Genomic DNA, 18,493 nt, shown 5'->3' with positions numbered 1-18,493 from the left:
GAGGAGCCATCCAGTTCTCTCTTTGTCATATCTTTCTAAAACGTCTCTTCTTTTGCTCTCCATATTTCTGGATGAGTTCTGATCTTCATTCCTCCCCAGAGTGTTTTATCAGTGTTTTATCTAATGTGGTTGCTCTCAGAGGGTGTGCAGGTCTCTGATGGATGCATGACTCTGTATGTTTATCCTTTCAGTATGTGACCCCGTCCTTGGTGATCATGGATCCATGGTGAGATTATAGGTGTCATAATGCAGTAGCAGTGGTGTTTATGTTTTGAATATGTGGGAGAAGTTGCTTTTATTTTTCTTGTCTGTTGTGATCTGTATGTTTTGCTGTTTATGTATCTTCTAGTGTTGTTGCTAATACTATTATTAGTTAATTTAATAATATTAAATGGATTATTGAATTTTAATCCTCACAGTTATATCAAAGTGTTATGTATAACTATGATAGTTCAGGGCATATGGTTGTCAGCCTGTTTTTAAATGATAGCGTTTTTAACTTGTATGTCTCTTTCCACAGTATGTTCCTCAGAATCTTTATCCGGTCTACAAGAATAAGGTTGTTCCTGTTGCAGACATCATTACTCCTAACCAGTTTGAGGCTGAGTAAGTGTTTTACCTCTTATGTAAAAATATGTTTCGAACTAAAACTCCTATGTTGTTATAAAAAATGGAGTCCTCTCTGTTATTACTCAACTTGCCTCATGAGCTAATATCATTTAGGGATGCACCGATAAATTGGCCGTGATTTCCTACTTAGTGACTTTGTCGCTATATTTAGTGACTTTTCAGACACACAAAAATATTGTCAGGTAAAGCAATTAGAATCGGCAAGTCAGGCTTTTTAAAGTTTGGCGGTAGGTTAGAAAACTGTAATCGGTGCACACCTAACTTCATTCTCATTTTGATAGGAGCACAACAAAGAAATCTGTTAATCTGTTTTTTTGAATGACATAAAATTGAGATTAGGGCAATGTCAAAAGGTCTGGCAGACTCATCACCAAAGAAAAAAATTATAAATTGTGTGTTTATGTATTATATGTGTATGAGTATGTATATATATGTTTTGTGTGTGCACTATATGTTAACTGTAATGTTAAATTCTTTGACTGGAGCATCTGGGTCCTGTTTGCTTATTTGTATGTTCTGAACTTTGAAAACTTAGAAAATATAGTAATAAAAAGAAAAAGAAAAATTGATAAATCAAAACTCCAGTGGAAGCTTTCAGAGACCAAAGTCATGTCAAGAAAGATTTTTCTACCAATTTTCTACCAATGAATTGTTTTCAACATGACATTTTCCAAATGGACAGTGAATTAAAACAAATTTATATTTTTCCAAAATGTTTGCTCCTTTTGCATTAAAAACAAAACTTCTAGGTTGTATGAAAAATAATTATGCATCTAAATCTGCTGGGAGTATGAAAAATAATTGTTCTAAAATAGATTTGGTCTTTTAATGTGCAGTTTAGTTAAATGTTACATATACCATATTTGCTGAACTATAGAGCACACCAACAAAGTTTAAAAAAAAAAAACTGGAAACTTACATATAAGCTGTACCAGGATATAAGCTGCTGATATCTCCACCGCTCTCGGTTTTTCACAAAGGATGCAGCCCTCTGGTTTATTAAGAACGCATCCCTCCGTCTCCAACACCGAACCATTGATTTGTTCACGCCGAGCTTACATGCAGCGGCTATCAATCTGTACTGCTAGATTGATAGCCTTCAACTTAAAAGCTGTATAATATGAACTTATTCGTGTGGTTTCCTTGATGAGGGGGTTGGAAGGAATTTCTCCGTCATGCCTGCTGCTAGCATGTGCTTGTTATAAAGGAAAATTGACTTTCAATGATTCACTTACTGCTAAAGTTGGAGAAGAATCACGCTTTGAACCGCTGTGTTCAAAGCGTGGGAAAAAAGTAGCAGCTTATAGTCCGAAAAATACGGTAGTACTTTTAGAAAAGTCTAGGCTTTAAAAATATTTTTCTTTTACACATAATTGTATTTCTGTGCTGTTTCAAGGGGGCTTTCTTTGGATGTCTCTTTGTTTTATATCTAGACTTAATCGCTTAGGATGTGTTCTGAAGTATTAAATCTGTCTTAGCAAGGAATTCAGTGCCCCTTATTTGGAGTGAATTAAAATCATCCAGATTATTTATATATTTGATGATGTATTGTGTTAATTGGCTGTGTTTACATGAATTAACATGGTGAAAAGAAAGGGAACACTCTCTGGCCTTTACTTCAGTTAACTGACCATCATCCAGAAGCCGTTAAATCATTAGGTGCACTTAGCGTTTTGTCAACACCTATTTAATTTTGACTTGATTTAATTTTAATTTTGACTTGACTAAAACCAAAGTGAACTTTGTTTTTCTGTAGTTTGAGTTAAAACCTGGTAGTCCAGATCATAATTATATCCTAAAATGTAAAACTACACTTGAAAGAGGGTGTACTTTCTTTTTCATCATTAAAAAGTATATCTAGGTAAATGGGAAAGTTGCCACAACCTATTCTGGTTGTCGTGGCTTTATAAACAGAAGTTTGTTGGATGTAGCTGAAGATCCCCAGAAAAATGTTTCTGGTCTAGTTTTGTCTTGTTTCTCCCCCTACTGGTCTTTCAGTTTCACTTCAAACAACTTTGTTTCAAAAAGTTGAATTACATAAAACATTTTAATCAAAACTCAACATTTAGTTTGAGTTTTGATTAATCTCAAGCTATTTTTTGTTTTTTATTTGGACTCTGCTAACTTTCTACTCTGTTGTTTTAGATTATTAACAGGAAAAAACATCAGCTCTCAGAAGGATGCTGTGGAGGTAGTGGATCCAGCTTTCTTAAGCTATATATTTTCTTTTCTCAGCAGGAGTTTCTGATTCATAACTGAACTCTTGCTACCTTACTGTGTGGTGTTTTGTAGGTGATGGACCTTCTACACGCTATGGGCCCAGACACAGTCGTTATTACTTCCTCTGATCTTCCCCCCAGACTGGGAGACCGCTTCCTCGTCTCACTGGGTAGCCAGCGTCATGGTGGGTGGAACATGATATGATATTGTGTGCATGATATGATATTCCATGCAGAAAGACCGTGGGTCGGGAATCGCACACAAGACTTTCTTGCTGCAAGGCAACAGTGCTACCTACTGTGCCACTGTGCAGCTGTTGAATAACATATATTTACTAATTGAAAAGAAATTTCTCCTAATTATGCTGTACTTGATATCTGTCACAAAAACTGTAAAAATATCCATCAAAGTTTATGGTTAAGATGTGGAAAATAGTCAAAAAGTTCAAGGGGTGTAAATACTTTTGTGAGGCGCTGTCCCATACAGTGTCTCCTCTGCTGCTCAGTTCGTCCAGATGGAACCAGGACGACACAGAGAGTTCGAATAGAAGTCCCCAAAGTGGACGCTGTCTTCGTAGGAACTGGAGATCTGTTTGCAGCCATGCTGCTTGCATGGACACATCATTACCCCAATGATCTAAAGGTGTACAAACGCACACAGAAATGCATAGTCATTCACACTCACTCCTTTCAAGTCACAAATGAGAATAATTCGTTTTCGTTTCTCTCAGACGGCCTGTGAAAAGACTTTTTCAGTGATGCACCATGTTATCCAGAGGACCATATCTTATGCTCATGGTAAGTTGTTTACAAGTCTTCAATTTCATATATACTATGTTTCTTGCAGGACTTTACTGTTAAGCAAAACTTTGAGTTGCATGCAAACATCTTCACTGAGTTCTGTGATTCAAGGCGCTTTGTTGGCTACTGGTAACTAGCTGTTAATATAATCTTGCCAGCCAGCCAATATGCTCTTGCAATGGTGTCTTAGCAGCTAGTTGGCTTTTTCATGTCCACTAAGGGTAAATTCAAATTTTATTGGCAGTTGGCTGGACATTTTTTTTTCTCAGCCATTGGCTGACTTCTGTTGCCATAATGGTCGGATGAAACCTCCAGAAACCCTGATTTAAGAGTACATAAAACCCACTTATAGAATTTAATCTAAGTATTTTTAGCAATAAGCGATCGCAGAATCGGCATTAAAAGCTTTTGTTGTTACTGTGGGTTTATTACGGATATGCACCAGGTTTTCCATCATACATCAATTGAAACTTGTTTTTCTTTTGCCTCGTCTCCCTTCTCCCCCCCATCTCTCCTTCAGAGTTGGCAGGTCCCGGTCGGAGGCCCAGTCCGCCTCAGCTGGAACTGAGGATGGTTCAAAGTAAAGCTGACATAGAAGATCCCGCTATAGTAACGGAGGCCACCATCATATCCTAACATTGACATTTCATAAGACTCACATTAAGTCCCCCACTCTCTTCACCCCATCAACTTCTAAAATACCGTATCTCAAATAATAAAAGAAAATGCCATTAGCTTCAACATGTCAATATCCAGACATCTCAAATACTTTAGTATCATAACACCTCCCTCCTGTGATCCTGAAACCTTTATCCTTTTAAGTCCTCAGTGTCGTAACCGTTTAAACCAGAACCCCCCTGACCTGTAACTACCAAGTTGTTTTGCCCCGACCCCGTTCTGGAACCAGAGCCATGGATAGACTGAAGCTTGGAGCTGACTGGACCGCTTATGCTGACAGTAGCTGTGTTTCCATTACAAATGGGCTCAAAACTTTGTCAGTATTCCACTAATGTTGAAAAAATACAATTTCGCAGTTGCAGTGTTAATATTAAATAAGAAACAAAATTAAAATCACAGTTGAATAAGTTTGTTCATTAAAACATAACATGCCGTGATCCTTCAAATACTTGTTACCCCCCCCCCCCCTTTTGATGAGAAGGGGAGTAACACGACAACCACAAAAAATTCGACAGTCCAAGTGAATGTGATAAAAAAAAAGTGGGATTTATTTACAACAAAAATCCCAGAAGACTCATGCAAACTGTGGGGGAGAAAAGGACAGTTAGGTGGTGTCAAATCAAAGAAAGTAATAAAACAAAACAGGGCCTAACTCAGGCCTGTCACGATAAACGATAAATCAATTAATCGCACGATAAATTAAACCTATCGACCTCATTTTAATTATCGGCTTTATCGTCTCTTCCTGCCTTTTTTTCTTTCTATTGATGACACTGAATGAAAAAAGGCTCAGCTCCGATGCTCTCCACACTCATTTCCTTAGTGTAATGTCCAGCTCACACTACACGAGTTGTCAGCCGATTGTTGGCCCATTTTCTAAACCTGAGAGACACATTAGCCGACAGAAATCCTAGGTATAACTGTTTGATCAGGTTTGATTGTGCTGTGTGGTGTCCAGCCACATGGTCACAAAATAATGGCTACAAGTCCAGTTAACTAATTTTAAAATCAGGCATTAATCAATGCTTTGCAATGCATGTGGCTAGAGTCAGCGTAAAGTCCTGACTGAATGAAAATCATTATAACCTATTTATGTCACATTAACGAAAAACAGCTGAAAAGTTACCAGGTTTATCAACTGCAGTAGCAATTTGGCTCCAACTCCTCTCCTTATCATTTCTATATTCTTTGTACGAAATGTTGAATAAACATTAATGTTGTTTCCACAAATCATCTCCGATGTCCGCTGGACTTCGTGTCAGCTGTTTGGGATTTTCCTGCCTTATTTCCCCTCAGAAAGCACGGAGGAGAATCCGCGCTTTCTGATTGGCTACCTGTCACATTCAGCGTTAAGCTCCCAGTCGGGGAAAACCCCTGATTTAGATCGGAGCGGCCACGACGATCTACCGTAACACACCACACACTACAGGATGATCGGTTCCGAAACCACAAGCGACAATCTTAGATCGGCCAACTATCTAAGATTATCTTAAGGGGGAAAAAATCGTGTAGTATGAACTATTGCATTAGGTAGTGGGATGTGCCCATCTTCTCTATTTAAATCTAGTGATTACTGAAGGACAATATAGTATAGTCTTTATAATCTGCACTCTTTTGGTTGAATGCAGTATTTATTTCCACTTTGGCTTTATGTTGTTTAGTTTTTATTCAAGTACGCTTTTTGTTAATGGAGATTGAGAATACATTTTATTTTTGTTTTTGTTTGTTTAGTTTATCAGTTCCTGTGTTATGTGTTCTTTTGAAAATAAAGTGTATCTGTCTATGGCAGGAAATCGCATGCATTATTAGTCATTTCCATTAAATCAGTGTCAAAAGGTATTGAAACAATATTATCGTTTATCGCAATAATTTTTTAGACAATTAATTGTCCAGCAAAATTTGTTATCGTGACAGGCCTATGCCTAACTACCGTTTATGTTAAAGAAAAGAAATAGAAAACAAAAACCCTGCTTACTTGATCTAACAAAAGTTTCCACCAAAACTTTACATGGGTGGCACCAACCCACTTACCTAATGTGTCTAACAGAAAAACACCTAAGTGATGGAAATGTACAGGGTACCCCAAACTTACCTAGTCCTCTAACTCCCACCACAAACCTTTACACAAAGCACCAGCAACAAGACATGTGTCAGCTTGCCAGCCAGATGGAGCAGGCTCAGTAGTTCTTCTTCTTGTCCTTCTTCTTCTTCTTCTTTTCTTTTTATGGCGGTTGGCAAACAACTTTTAGGTGCATTACCGCCACCTTCCAGGTTGGAGTATGGACCAGACACTTATAATCTCCCCATAATACCCGTTTTTCTAAGAAAATTAAAAATACTACAAAAAACTACATCCCCTGACGATCTCTGAAACAACTCTCTAATATCTAACTTATTTTCATTTCTACTTAACTCTCTAAGTAATACCTCTCTTTCCCGTACATATTTGTTGCATTCTAGGAAAATATGTTGTATTGTTTTTAAATTCTCCACAATAATTACAACAACCTGTATTATGTTTATTAATTAGTTTAAGAGTACTATTTAATCCTGTATGTCCAAATCTTATTCTAGATATAGTAATTCCTTCTTATTTCTATTACATTTCCTATATTCCCCAACTTTTTTTGGGATACTCTAATAAAACCTCGCCTTGTCTCCTCTATCCCACTCCTTTTGCCATTTTCCTTTTATAATATTCTATATCTCATTTTTACTTATCTTAATATTCAAATCAACAGTATTCTTTTTTGAAGCACTCTTAGCATAACTATCAGCGACCTCATTTCCTACCACACCAATGTGGGCTGGAATCCAAACTAGTTTAACATGAGAACCAGGATTTCTAATCCTGAAAATTGAATGAATTATTTCCAATATAATATCTTGCCTCGATTCTGAATTTTCCTCTTTAAGACTAATTAATGCACTACTTGAATCGGAACAAATTAAAACCTCTCTTCTTTCCATTTCTTCAACCCATTCTAAAGCCATTAAAATTGCCATTAACTCACCTGTATACACTGTCAGTTTATCAGTTATTCTTTTATTTTTCATAAAATTTTAATCTGGAGCTATAAATGATATACCTACTTGGTTGTTTAACATTTTAGAGGCATCTGTATATATTTGAATATATTCTGAATATTCTCTTTTTATATAATTCTCCCCTTCCTTTTTTCCTAATTGTCTCCCTTTTCCCAATAACTTTAAATCAACTTCAGCCTGACCAAAAATCCATGATGGAATATCAGGAGTAACAACCACAGGACTAATTAGAAAATTATCTATTCTAATATCTTTTACTTTATTTAAAATTATCCATCCAAAGCTACTAATTTGCTTCTTTCCTTTTTCTTGACAAGGTTGCAGTGTAACATGCGGAGGATGAGCTTCATCATGTCCTTTAATATTTGCCCAGTAAGTCAAGGCTAGTTGTTCCCTCCTGAGCTCCAGCGGCATCTCACCCATCTCAACCTGTAGAGCTGAAACTGGAGCTGTTTTCATCGCTCCGCAGCAAAGTCTTAATGCCTGATATTGTACTTTATCTATCTTTGCCAATAAACTACTTGAAGCTGAATTATATAGAATACAACCATAGTCAAAGATGGATCGAATTAGTCCGATGTAAACTGTCTTTAGTGCTTTCCTATCTGCTCCCCATTCTCTGCCTCTCAAACATCTCAGAATATTTAATTTTTTAAAAACTTTTTTCCACAATTTTATCTATATGTATTTTCCATGTGAGTTTTTTTATCAAACCACATACCCAAATATTTAATTTAGCATAGCATAGGACTTAATACTGCCTTGGGGAGTACCATTTTCATTTTGATACTTTGAACTTATTTCCCTGCCTATTTTAACTCTAATATTTCTTTCAGTTAAGAACTTTTTAATCCACCTATATATTTTACCCCTTTTACCTATTTGTTTTAGTTTAATCAACAGCCCTTCTTTCCACAGCATGTCAAAAGCCTTTTCCACATCCAAGTAGGCTGCTATCACACTCTATTAATCTGGGCCGTCTAATTTCATGTTCCAGACATAATGCTGGATCAATTGTACTTCTGCCTTTTCTAAATCCAAATTGATAAGTTTTAATCTTCTCCTTAGAATCTAAAAAATAAATTAATCTGTTATTTACCATTTTTTCCATAATTTTACCCAAACATGATGTTAGAGCTATCGGTCTGTAACTTTGAGCTGAATGTGGATCTTTACCAGGTTTACAAATAGGAATAATAATATCTTCTTTCCATGTATCAGGTAATATCCCTTCCTCCCAGATTTTATTATATAATTCCAATAATATTTTTTTACTCACATCACTAAGATTATTTAGCATACTATAAATAACTTGATCATTAACATGAGTAGATTTATTAGAATTCCTCAGAGCTTTATTTAATTCTAACAAGGAAAATTTCATATTAATAAAATCATCATATTCTTCATCATTATGAAATAATCCAATATTTTGCTGTACAGTAGTCTCACATCCTATTTTTTCTTTATTGTTTAGATTCTCTGTACTATGTATTTTTGCAAATACTTTTGCTAATACCTCAGCTTTATTATCATTATTTATTATAATATTTCCATTATCTTTTATTATTGGAAAAAAATACTCTTTTGAATTCCCAGACATTTTTTTGATAGTATTCCAAACCCTGTCTAATGCTGTGTTTTTCCCCAGAGATTCACAATATTTTCTCCAATAATCCCTTTTAGCTTTTCTTATTGTTTTCCTGACTTCTGCCTGTTTTCTTTTATAATTATTAGATTTTGGAAACAAATCATTTTCTTAAGTGTCTTAAAAGCCTTATTACTTTGTTTAATTACTATTGAACATTCTGGTGTCCACCAAGGAACCATCTTCTTTTTTTAATACCACTACTTCTAGGAATAGATGTTTTGGCTGAGTTAATAATACATTTGTTAATTTCTGAATTTAATTCATTTATTGGTTTGTTTATGTCTACATTTTCCAAACTTACCCCAATCTGCTTTCCCAAACTTCCACCTCCCCTCAAATTCTGCCTGGTCTTGCTCTGTATATATACCTATATTTACAAAAATTGGATAATGAACTCCCCATTGTAGATTCCTTAAATACTTTCCATCTACAAATACCAGCAACAGATTGAGACCAAGGTCAGATCAATAGCAGATTCTATACCCCTTACAAAGTCCACCCAAGTGCCTTCTCCATTATTTAAAATTCTTTTTCTTCAATTATCTCCTCTAAAATTCCTCCATTATAATCATCCTGATCTCCCCATAAATTGCTATGTGCATTGAAATCCCCTCACCAAACTATTTTCCCTCTCCAGTGTTCTAATATTGTTTCAAGTTTAAATTTTTCTAATTGTTTACAAGGATTATAAAGTTTATTATTTGAATATTCCCATCATTTGTACAAATTTCTACAGCAGTAAGTTCTAGGTCTAACAGTATTTGTAGTTGAATAAATTTTATGTTTTCCTTTAAGAATATAGCACAACCTCCTCCACTCCCATTTGACCCGTCTTTACGTAAAACTGAGTAACTATGAATATTAAATTGTAACGATGGCTTGAGCCATGTTTCCTGAATGCATATTTTATCTGGTTTTGGATTTAGATTGAGCAGGTTCAGTTCCCCAGGTGAGCTGCTTATATATATCCAGGCTCCCTGGATGCTGATTGGCCCATGGGTGGAGAGGATCAATCAGGGGAGATTGACACCAGCTTCCCTACAACCTGTGAAGAGACAAACAAAGGAAGGGGGAGGGGAAAGAAAAAGCACAAACAGCCTGGCAGGCATGTAACATACTTTTTTGTTGTTTTTTTGTCAGTTGTAACATCCAGTTGTTGATCATTTGATTCAAAACAGTATTTCCATTGCAGTTTCCTGAAATAAATACATTTTGATATAGTCAAAAAAACCACGTCATCCTAGTGCCAAAACCTTTTATAGAATGGAGGAATTTTTTTTTTTAATTGGTGTGTTTCCATTAAGGGAATTTATTTTCAACTGTCAACTTGCACAATTATATGGTCAATGGAAACACAGCTAATGATGCAGTATTGAACCTCACTCTCAGTGTTGCACTTATGTGGAGGCTAATCACACAAGCACAAATAATACACAATGCCTTGCAAAAGTATTCACTGTTTATGTAGTTTGTAGCGCCTAGCATACCTTTGCAAGGTATGCTAGGTGCTACAAAATTATACTTTTTTTAATCAGTTATATGTTGATTATCATTCTGACAATGCACAATGCAGTAAACACCACAAAATCTGATATTTAATGTAGCATTTGATAACAAAAATCATTGAAATAAATTAGCTTTATGTAGCACCAATTCACCACAATGTCATGTAAATTGTACTTGAGTAGAAAAGTAATTTAATTTCAATCACACATACATTTCAATATACCTCAGCTATCAAACAATTAATTAAGATCAGTTTATTGTTGAAATTAGCTTAAAATGTTTCAGTCTAAGGAAACCCAGCAGATTTTTTCGAGTCATTGACTTGCGGTCTTCACTTTGCCTGGACAGACTGACGGTGAAGAGAAAAAAATACCCTTTAACAGGAAGAAATCTCCAGTAGAATTAGTACCTGGCTCAGAGCCAGGGGTCTTCTGCCATGACTGACTGGGAGTTTGAGAAGGCAGAGCAGAAAAACAAAAACAGGGAAACTGATGTAGACATCATATTAGACCCATTGCAGATAGTATTTCTGAGTTTTTTGGTGAAAATGTACTCCTCTTTTTTCCTGAGATTTCTTGCAGAAATTTTCTAGAAAAAACAAGGACATTTCTGTGATTAATCTCAAAATTTACATTGTCGTAACTTTCTATGTTAATGAAAATTTAAAAGTTAGTCACAGGCACATTTAGAACACCCTCCTGTACCTCTCTGGTGATCTCTGACTGACCACAGTGATTAATCACTCTAGCTATGGCTCTGTTTTCCTTTTACTTTAACCCCTTATCCCCCAGTCTTACAGCAGTGACGTAATGGTGATCGAGTCTAACCCTCAACATAAAGAAGAAAAAGAAACTGCACAATGTATAGTTGATGTATAGATGTTGTACTATAATTGTATTGGACCATCTGTATGATATCTGATCTGTCTGCTGGACCATTGTGTTAATGCTATTGTACTATAGACCAGATGCGCAACAATATCACTAAGCAGAGACCATCTGGGCTGGTTGTGGCACAGCCGGACACGTCAAGCCATTGTAACTTCTTAGTAAATGTCCGATAGTCGTAGTGTCAAGTTGAGCTTATTTCATGAAGAGAAAACTGGGTGGCAGAGAGCTGTTTCCAACCCAGTCGGCTTCCACAGTGCCATAACCACCCCACATCATGTCGGCCACTTAACGGCCCAGTTCTGACCCAGAACCTCATATCTTATATCCAACCCTAACCTTTGATATGCTGCCTTTAGCTAAATACATACATTTTGACTGAAATTATTTGTATTTTCTTTAGATTTAATCACTGATGATGGCACTTTTATGGCACTTTTATGGCCTCTCTTGCTTTTCTTAATATCTGGAGATGCAGCTGATGTATGAGTACAATCAGCTGCATCTCTGTTAATCACTGCAGCAGCTCAGATGAGGCAGATATAATGAGTCTGCAGAGTTTCCTGAGCGGTTATTTAGTTTGTCTCCTGCAGAAGAAACCCAGCCGTCAAGTTAGGAGGTGTCGTCCAGACATAATGAGTTCTGTTTCAGAAAACTAAACTTGCATCTAAATCAGACGACAATGTGGGTATAATAATAACTATGATGATGAAGATGTGAGTGTTGAAAGGAGTGACTATAAACATGTGTCTTATTCAGGAAAATTCATACATGTGCACAATGCTGGAGGGCAAACAGGTCATTGTTTTACTTGCCATCCATTGCTGCGCTGCCGCAGTAGAACAATTCTGTTAGCTAAATGAAATCTGGAAATGTAGTTGTTAATTCAGTGCAATGCGCAATGTGGCAAAAGTTTTTCAACAGAAAAACTGTTGAAAGTGATCATCTGAACACAGTGGTGCTTGATTAGCTAATTTAAACACCTGCTCTACTGATGATTAGTAAGAGAGTTGGTGTGAGGGTCGTCTTTTTTTTTTTTTACTGAGCCAAAACTCACCGAATTCTGCAGCACATCTACATCATGTTAAGGACTTACTACCCTCTTCCTCATCATTTTTTTTAATTAGAACTCTTTACTGACCTGTGAAATGTGACACTTAGACCTTTTTATCTAGTTGTAATATTGACAATTATTAGCAAAACACTGAGTGGCTTTTTCTTTTATATATCTCATGTTGTACATTTAAGATTTAGCGCCTCATGTTGATAGCTAAAACTAATGTTAGTTACCATCACCAAGCACCTTTACTTGCTCCTGACATCAAGCTGCAATGTGGGATAATCCATTGTAGATTTTGAGCAAGCGAATATGAGAGATTTCTGATTCCTTTGAAACAGAAACGTGATGGAGGGAAGCATTGAGGGGGTCCCAAGTAAGAACAATCAGGTTGTGCCAAGATAATGAAGCAGATTTTCTTTAGTTGTCCTTGTTTTAATCCATCAGTGTGATATGTCAATATTCAGTGGCAAAATGTAAGGACCAAAATTTCTTGTTCAAATTTGATCAGTCAGTTATTTTTTTTAGGAGCAGTAAATTCTTTTGTGTTAGGGTTAAGCTTTAAAATACTTTTATTAGAAAAATATACATTAAAAGCAGAGAATTTAGAAAGCTTTTGAAAAGTCCCACCCAAGTGGATATAAGGTTCTGGGTCGGTTTGTAATTCTGTACTGCTGTTGTGTCTCTATAAAGTGTTCTGTGATACTGCCTTAGGAAGCTAAGATCATAACACCACAGCCCTGTTCATTCAGAGAGAGGTGGAGGGGGAGGGAAGTATGCATGAGTTGTCTTAAATGTCAATTTTTATTTATTTTTTTTTAGTTCATGCTCCTTCGTAAAATCTGTTGGTAAAATCTGAAAGATGTTTTGGTTTAGGTTTGTTGGGCCCTGAAATTTGACCAGGAAAGCGGAGCGTGAACAAAAGTATTTACCTTACTCTAGAAAGATTTTAATTTAAGAGAAGAAATGAGATTTTGGAGATATAACTGCAAAGCTTTTTTTCCACCTTCTGGTAGCTATATATAATACAGTCTGGTACATACAGGATTCCTATAGAGGTACTTGGAGGACGCATAACTACAGGGTGCTTCAGGTTTTATATTCCATTAAAACCTGTTACAAAGTGTTAGCCATGAGAGTGTTTTTTATAATGGAAACATCCAGTTAGTCTGGGTTTCTTGATTGTAACTGGGGGTAAGTTCAAACAAATCTTGATGTTTATGGTTGTTGGAGTAAATATGGACAAATGTTTAATTCATAAAGTAAAATCTAATGAATTTGAATGAATCAAACTAATCTATTTCTATAGCATACAACCCTGATAGTATCCAAGAACAGGATGCAACTGGGTGGTAAGTGAATACTCACAACCCCGGTGTACTTACAGGGTACACCTCATGGTGCACCTCCTGGTACACAATGTAAATACACCAGATTGTGACCAAATGTAGCCTGTAAGCATTCTTTAAGTAGGCTGCAGGTAAATTCTAAGCACAGACAATCATGTTGTCTCATAAAACAGCCTGATACACTTCAATTGAACGATAGCTGTACTATTGGTACACTCTAGGCAAACCAATGCCTCTTTTCCATTGTCAAGCCTCACTATAGCCAGGTAATGTCTGCTTCAGACATTAACATGTGTCTCCTTTGACAGTGTATTCTTCACTATGTGGGCGTGAATATGGGCAGGCCATGACAATGCAGGAGCAGTGGTCGATGCTCCGATCATGTTTTGTATGTGTACCATTGGGCGACTGGTTTCTCCAACATCTCTTGGGATATATTTGTTGCCACAATTGCTGGAAAGGTTTGAACCTCAAAGTTTCACCATGGAATCACCTATTTGCAACTTGTCCTCTTCGCCAACTATTACAGTCTTATCGTGGATTGTTTGAGAAGTTGTTGTTCGAGGAGGAATTTACAGGACAAATCAATGAATGCAGTGTGCTGCCAATCAAAAAACTGATATGCGCAATACCCGGCTTGCAGTTGTGGAGAAGGGGCTCATGAGAACCAAATAAGAAGTCACAACTTATTATATCCCAGTCCCCCACTGTACGCAACCCCACCAGTGTTTACCCAGGAGGTATCCTGTAAGAATCGCCAATAGGAACCCTGTAAGTACCATTGGATGTTATAGGCTGGCACCATAGGTACCTTTTAAGGATTGTTCTTGCACTTAAAGTAACATAAGTATGTTAACTTGCAGATTGCCTGTAAATAAGCTGGCAGGTACCATGTACTGGACTGTTTATTGTAGTCCCTTTAAAAGACAATACCCCTTCTCAATTCATAAACATAAGAAGGAAAACTTTGAAAATTGAAAGCAAGAATCAGATTTTCCTTTTTCCAGAATTCAGTAAAAAATCTTGGCTGTATAAAAGATGGTTTTAAATGGATAATGTCCCCTCTTATTATTGTTTTTCATAAACTTAACTGTTTAATTTTAAAAGGATGAAATTGTTTAAATTCTTTAACAATAAGACATTTTTTTCATTCTGGTTTGATTAATCACCTGATTGCAAAGGACTTTTTTTGTAAAGTGAGGTGTTTATTTTAAAGAACAAAATCATATCTTTATTTACCTGGTCTGGGGAACAAACAGCTCTTTGACCAACATTAAAATACAAATTTTTCCAAAAACTGCTGAAGTTTCTCTTGATGTCATATTGTGCCACTGTAGCACTAGTTGTTCGATCAGTAACAGACTGCTGTGTCTTTGTGGTTCTGGCCAACCGTGTTTCTCAGTTCTGTGAGGAATCTCTGCATCCGCTGTGTTCCCGGATCAGAACCTGTCAGCCTTTTGTGTCTGTGTGTGTGAGAAAGTGTTCATGTTTATATTAAAGTCTTTTGGTGACAGGGTCCAGTGTGTATGAGTGGGAGCTGTTTATATATGCTTTTGGCCATTAGTTGCTGTTCCTACCTTTCTCTCTTTGTTTCCACTTTGCTAGTCATTTTTGGTTTCAGAAACGGTCATCTTCGTTAAGAGATTATTGACAAACGAGGTGCACTTTTTGAAGTGTCTCATAACTTTGAAAACATGAACTTAATGACCTGAAAACACCTCCCTCTATCCCATCCTATAACACAACTTGAAGGAAGGTGGTTCCAAGAAACCAAATAATGACTTTAGTTATGTGGTGCAGCCTGTTTTTCTCCACTTATTCCTAAACAAAGTAAAAACATCTCAAATGGACATTTTTGAGCAGATAAAGCAGAACACCAGGGTTCCTGCACAGGGATGAAACGGAGTATGAAATTTTCTTCTCAAATCCCCAGATAAGTATGGAAAGACATTTATTTATATTTCCATACTCTGTTTACCTTTATTTGTTCATAATTAAATAATGTCATATATTCACATTTATTTAAATCTGATAAGCAACACTGCAAGAATAATTATTATTCTTTACATATATTCTTGTTTTAATTTTAAAATTCTTGTTTGAATTTGAAGGCTTAGGCAGAAATATTGAACAAAGTTGGACTCAAAGTGCTGTTGCCTTCCAGCAAGAAGGTCCTGAATTCAAATCCTGGCCATGACTTTATGCATGGAAGCTACATGTACTGTCATGCATGTGTGAATTTTCTCTGGGTACTCCAGCTTCCTCCCACAGTCCCAACAACTTGATTTTCAAATTAATTGGTCTCTTAAGTGACCCTAAGTGTCGGGTATGTGTGTGTTTTCAGGGTGTACAATAAATCGGTATCAATAGAAAGCCCCAAATTTTCTTAATATTGGAAAATTGTGATTGGTTAATACTTCTTCAAAGATCTGAAAATCAGCCGCAGTACCCTTCTGCTCTACTGTGAGGTCACATCTTGCACTGTTAGCAGTATTAGCAGCAACAGTTGCCAACTTGACATCAGACATCGGTTAAAATTGGAAGTAGCATGTCTGGCATTTTAAAGATCGTGATCAGTCAGAAAACTGCAATCGGTGCAGACCTAGACTTAGTTTCAAAATATTGTATTTAAAGATGAACAAATTCTACTTCAACATATTTCCAGTGGTTTCTGAGGTCCAAGTTGTCTGAGATTTAACAAACACTAGAAAAAAAATCTTCCACACATTATTCGATAAAGTTTGTTGTTTAAAATCCAACAACAACAAAAAAGTGGAATTGCAAGACTGTCCCCATTTTTGCAATAAAAACATATATCTTTAAGTGTTGTCTGGTGAATGTTTCTCTATACATGTAAAACAAAAATAACCTCAAAGTTGACTGAAGTTTGGAATGTTGAGGTTGTGGAAAATGTGCTGGAACCCTGGTGCAAAAATTAATGCCTGCAAGACCTTAAGCCACTGTTCTACCATCACAATTGCTGCTTTTCTTTCTGCTTTAATATATTCAGACCTGATTAATATCTTCATTTGTGTCAGTAGTGGAAGGGCTTTGTGGCTATTCACTACTACAAGCTAATGTCAAAATTGAATGAACTAATAGAAAAATGCAGCTTTAGAAAAAAAAATTACTTATTTGTCTTGTGCAATAAGATTTTCTTATTCATTTCTTGTATTCAGACATATTAAAACCAGATGGAGAAAAAAAATCATGACCCCGTGCACTTATATTCATCCATCCCCCCTTCCTCATCTCTTCCCTCTCTCTACCTATCCTCTCTCACTTGTTTGGGTTGTAAAAAGCTCCCACATCAATGTGACATATCACATCCTGTGATCCTCTTCTCTCCTCTCGATCCACAGTTGCAGCTCTGTCATTTTCTTTTCCTTGTTCTCAGTGGCCAAAACAAAAATGGAAGAAATGTAATAATCATTGTTTGGTAACTGTTTTTAGTGCTATGTTTTTGGAGCATTCTGAGTATTTTCTAACATGTTACAATAAAAGATTGTAGTGTACAAATTCACATTTATAAAATATATAGATATATATAGATATATATGAAAAATGTATGTTCTAATGCAATAAAGAGAGAATAATACTTCTGAAAAGTTTTTTGCTGTCTTTAAGTTTGTCATTTGTAATTATTGATAGTCTGTGTTGTGTTGACTTTTTGGTGTGTTTAGGGTGATGTGCAGAATTCCAAAAAGGACCCAGTTGAATTTCTATCTAAATTGACTTTCCTTAAGGATTCATGGTAACACTTTATTTGAAGGGGGTGAATAAGACTGACATGACACTGTCATAAACATGACAACTTGACATTAACCAAGAAATCATTACTGATATAAATTTGTTACAAAAGTATTACTGATTGCACTTTAAAAATTAGGTAACTTTATGTTATTAAAGGTAAAGTTTAAACAGTAATGATTTCTTGGTTAATGTCAAGTTGTCATAACAAAGACATTTTGAATAATGTCAGCTTTGAATTAAAAGTGTCATAATTTACCGAATGACGCTTTATGACACAGTCATAAATATTCATGAAGACTTATTCATGTTCATGACAGGTGTTATGTCATGTTTATGACAGTGTCATGTCAGTCTTATTCACCCCCTTCAAATAAAATGTTACTGGATTCATTTTTAATGACTAATAGTTTGTCTGTAGGGAGATTCTACCACCTAAGATAGTTTTATGACCTAACTCTCTTATCTATTGTGTAATCATCTCATGTTCTTTGATTTTCAAGATGCCATTTGTCCACCAATGTTCTCCAACAAACCTCTGAGGCCGTCAAAGAACAACTGGATTTATGCTGAGATTACATTAGATGCAGGTCAATTCTGACAGGTGAGACATGGAACCAGTTAATTGCAGTGGAATCTAATTTAGAGATGTCGGAGGAAAGCAGCGTGAACACAAATGGACACATTTCTCAGATTTTTGATTAGAAAAAATAGTTGTTCTGTCAAGTCCAATTGATCAAGATTAAGAGGAAATCAGAAAGCTATAAAAATGAGTCAGTTTCTGCTTCAAGGTGAACCATATCTGTGCCAGAACAGACAAGATTGCACGTGAAGTAAAAACATAACCAACCAGTATGCAAGTCATTCTGAAGGAGTTATAGCAATCTTCTCATTTTCCTGGTAAACAAAAATCTATC

General features: G+C 36.0%; 1 protein-coding gene across 1 annotated transcript in view; it reads left to right on the top strand.

Annotated features, from left to right (window-relative positions):
• The window catches only part of LOC103476575 (pyridoxal kinase-like), a 29,805-nt gene extending 25,414 nt beyond the window's left edge, over window positions 1-4,391 (top strand). The window contains exons 6-12 of the mRNA XM_008429031.2: window positions 192-226; window positions 521-606; window positions 2,776-2,821; window positions 2,923-3,034; window positions 3,356-3,492; window positions 3,581-3,647; window positions 4,171-4,391. Of these exons, the coding sequence (XP_008427253.1) occupies window positions 192-226; window positions 521-606; window positions 2,776-2,821; window positions 2,923-3,034; window positions 3,356-3,492; window positions 3,581-3,647; window positions 4,171-4,286 (599 nt within the window). The 3' untranslated portion in view covers window positions 4,287-4,391. The remainder of the gene's footprint in view (window positions 1-191; window positions 227-520; window positions 607-2,775; window positions 2,822-2,922; window positions 3,035-3,355; window positions 3,493-3,580; window positions 3,648-4,170) is intronic.
• The last annotated feature ends 14,102 nt before the right edge of the window (window positions 4,392-18,493 follow it).

This window comes from Poecilia reticulata, linkage group LG15 (genome assembly GCF_000633615.1).
Source record: "Poecilia reticulata strain Guanapo linkage group LG15, Guppy_female_1.0+MT, whole genome shotgun sequence".
NCBI classification, from domain to species: Eukaryota; Metazoa; Chordata; class Actinopteri; order Cyprinodontiformes; family Poeciliidae; genus Poecilia; species Poecilia reticulata.
This window is presented reverse-complemented; position numbering and strand designations above follow the sequence as displayed.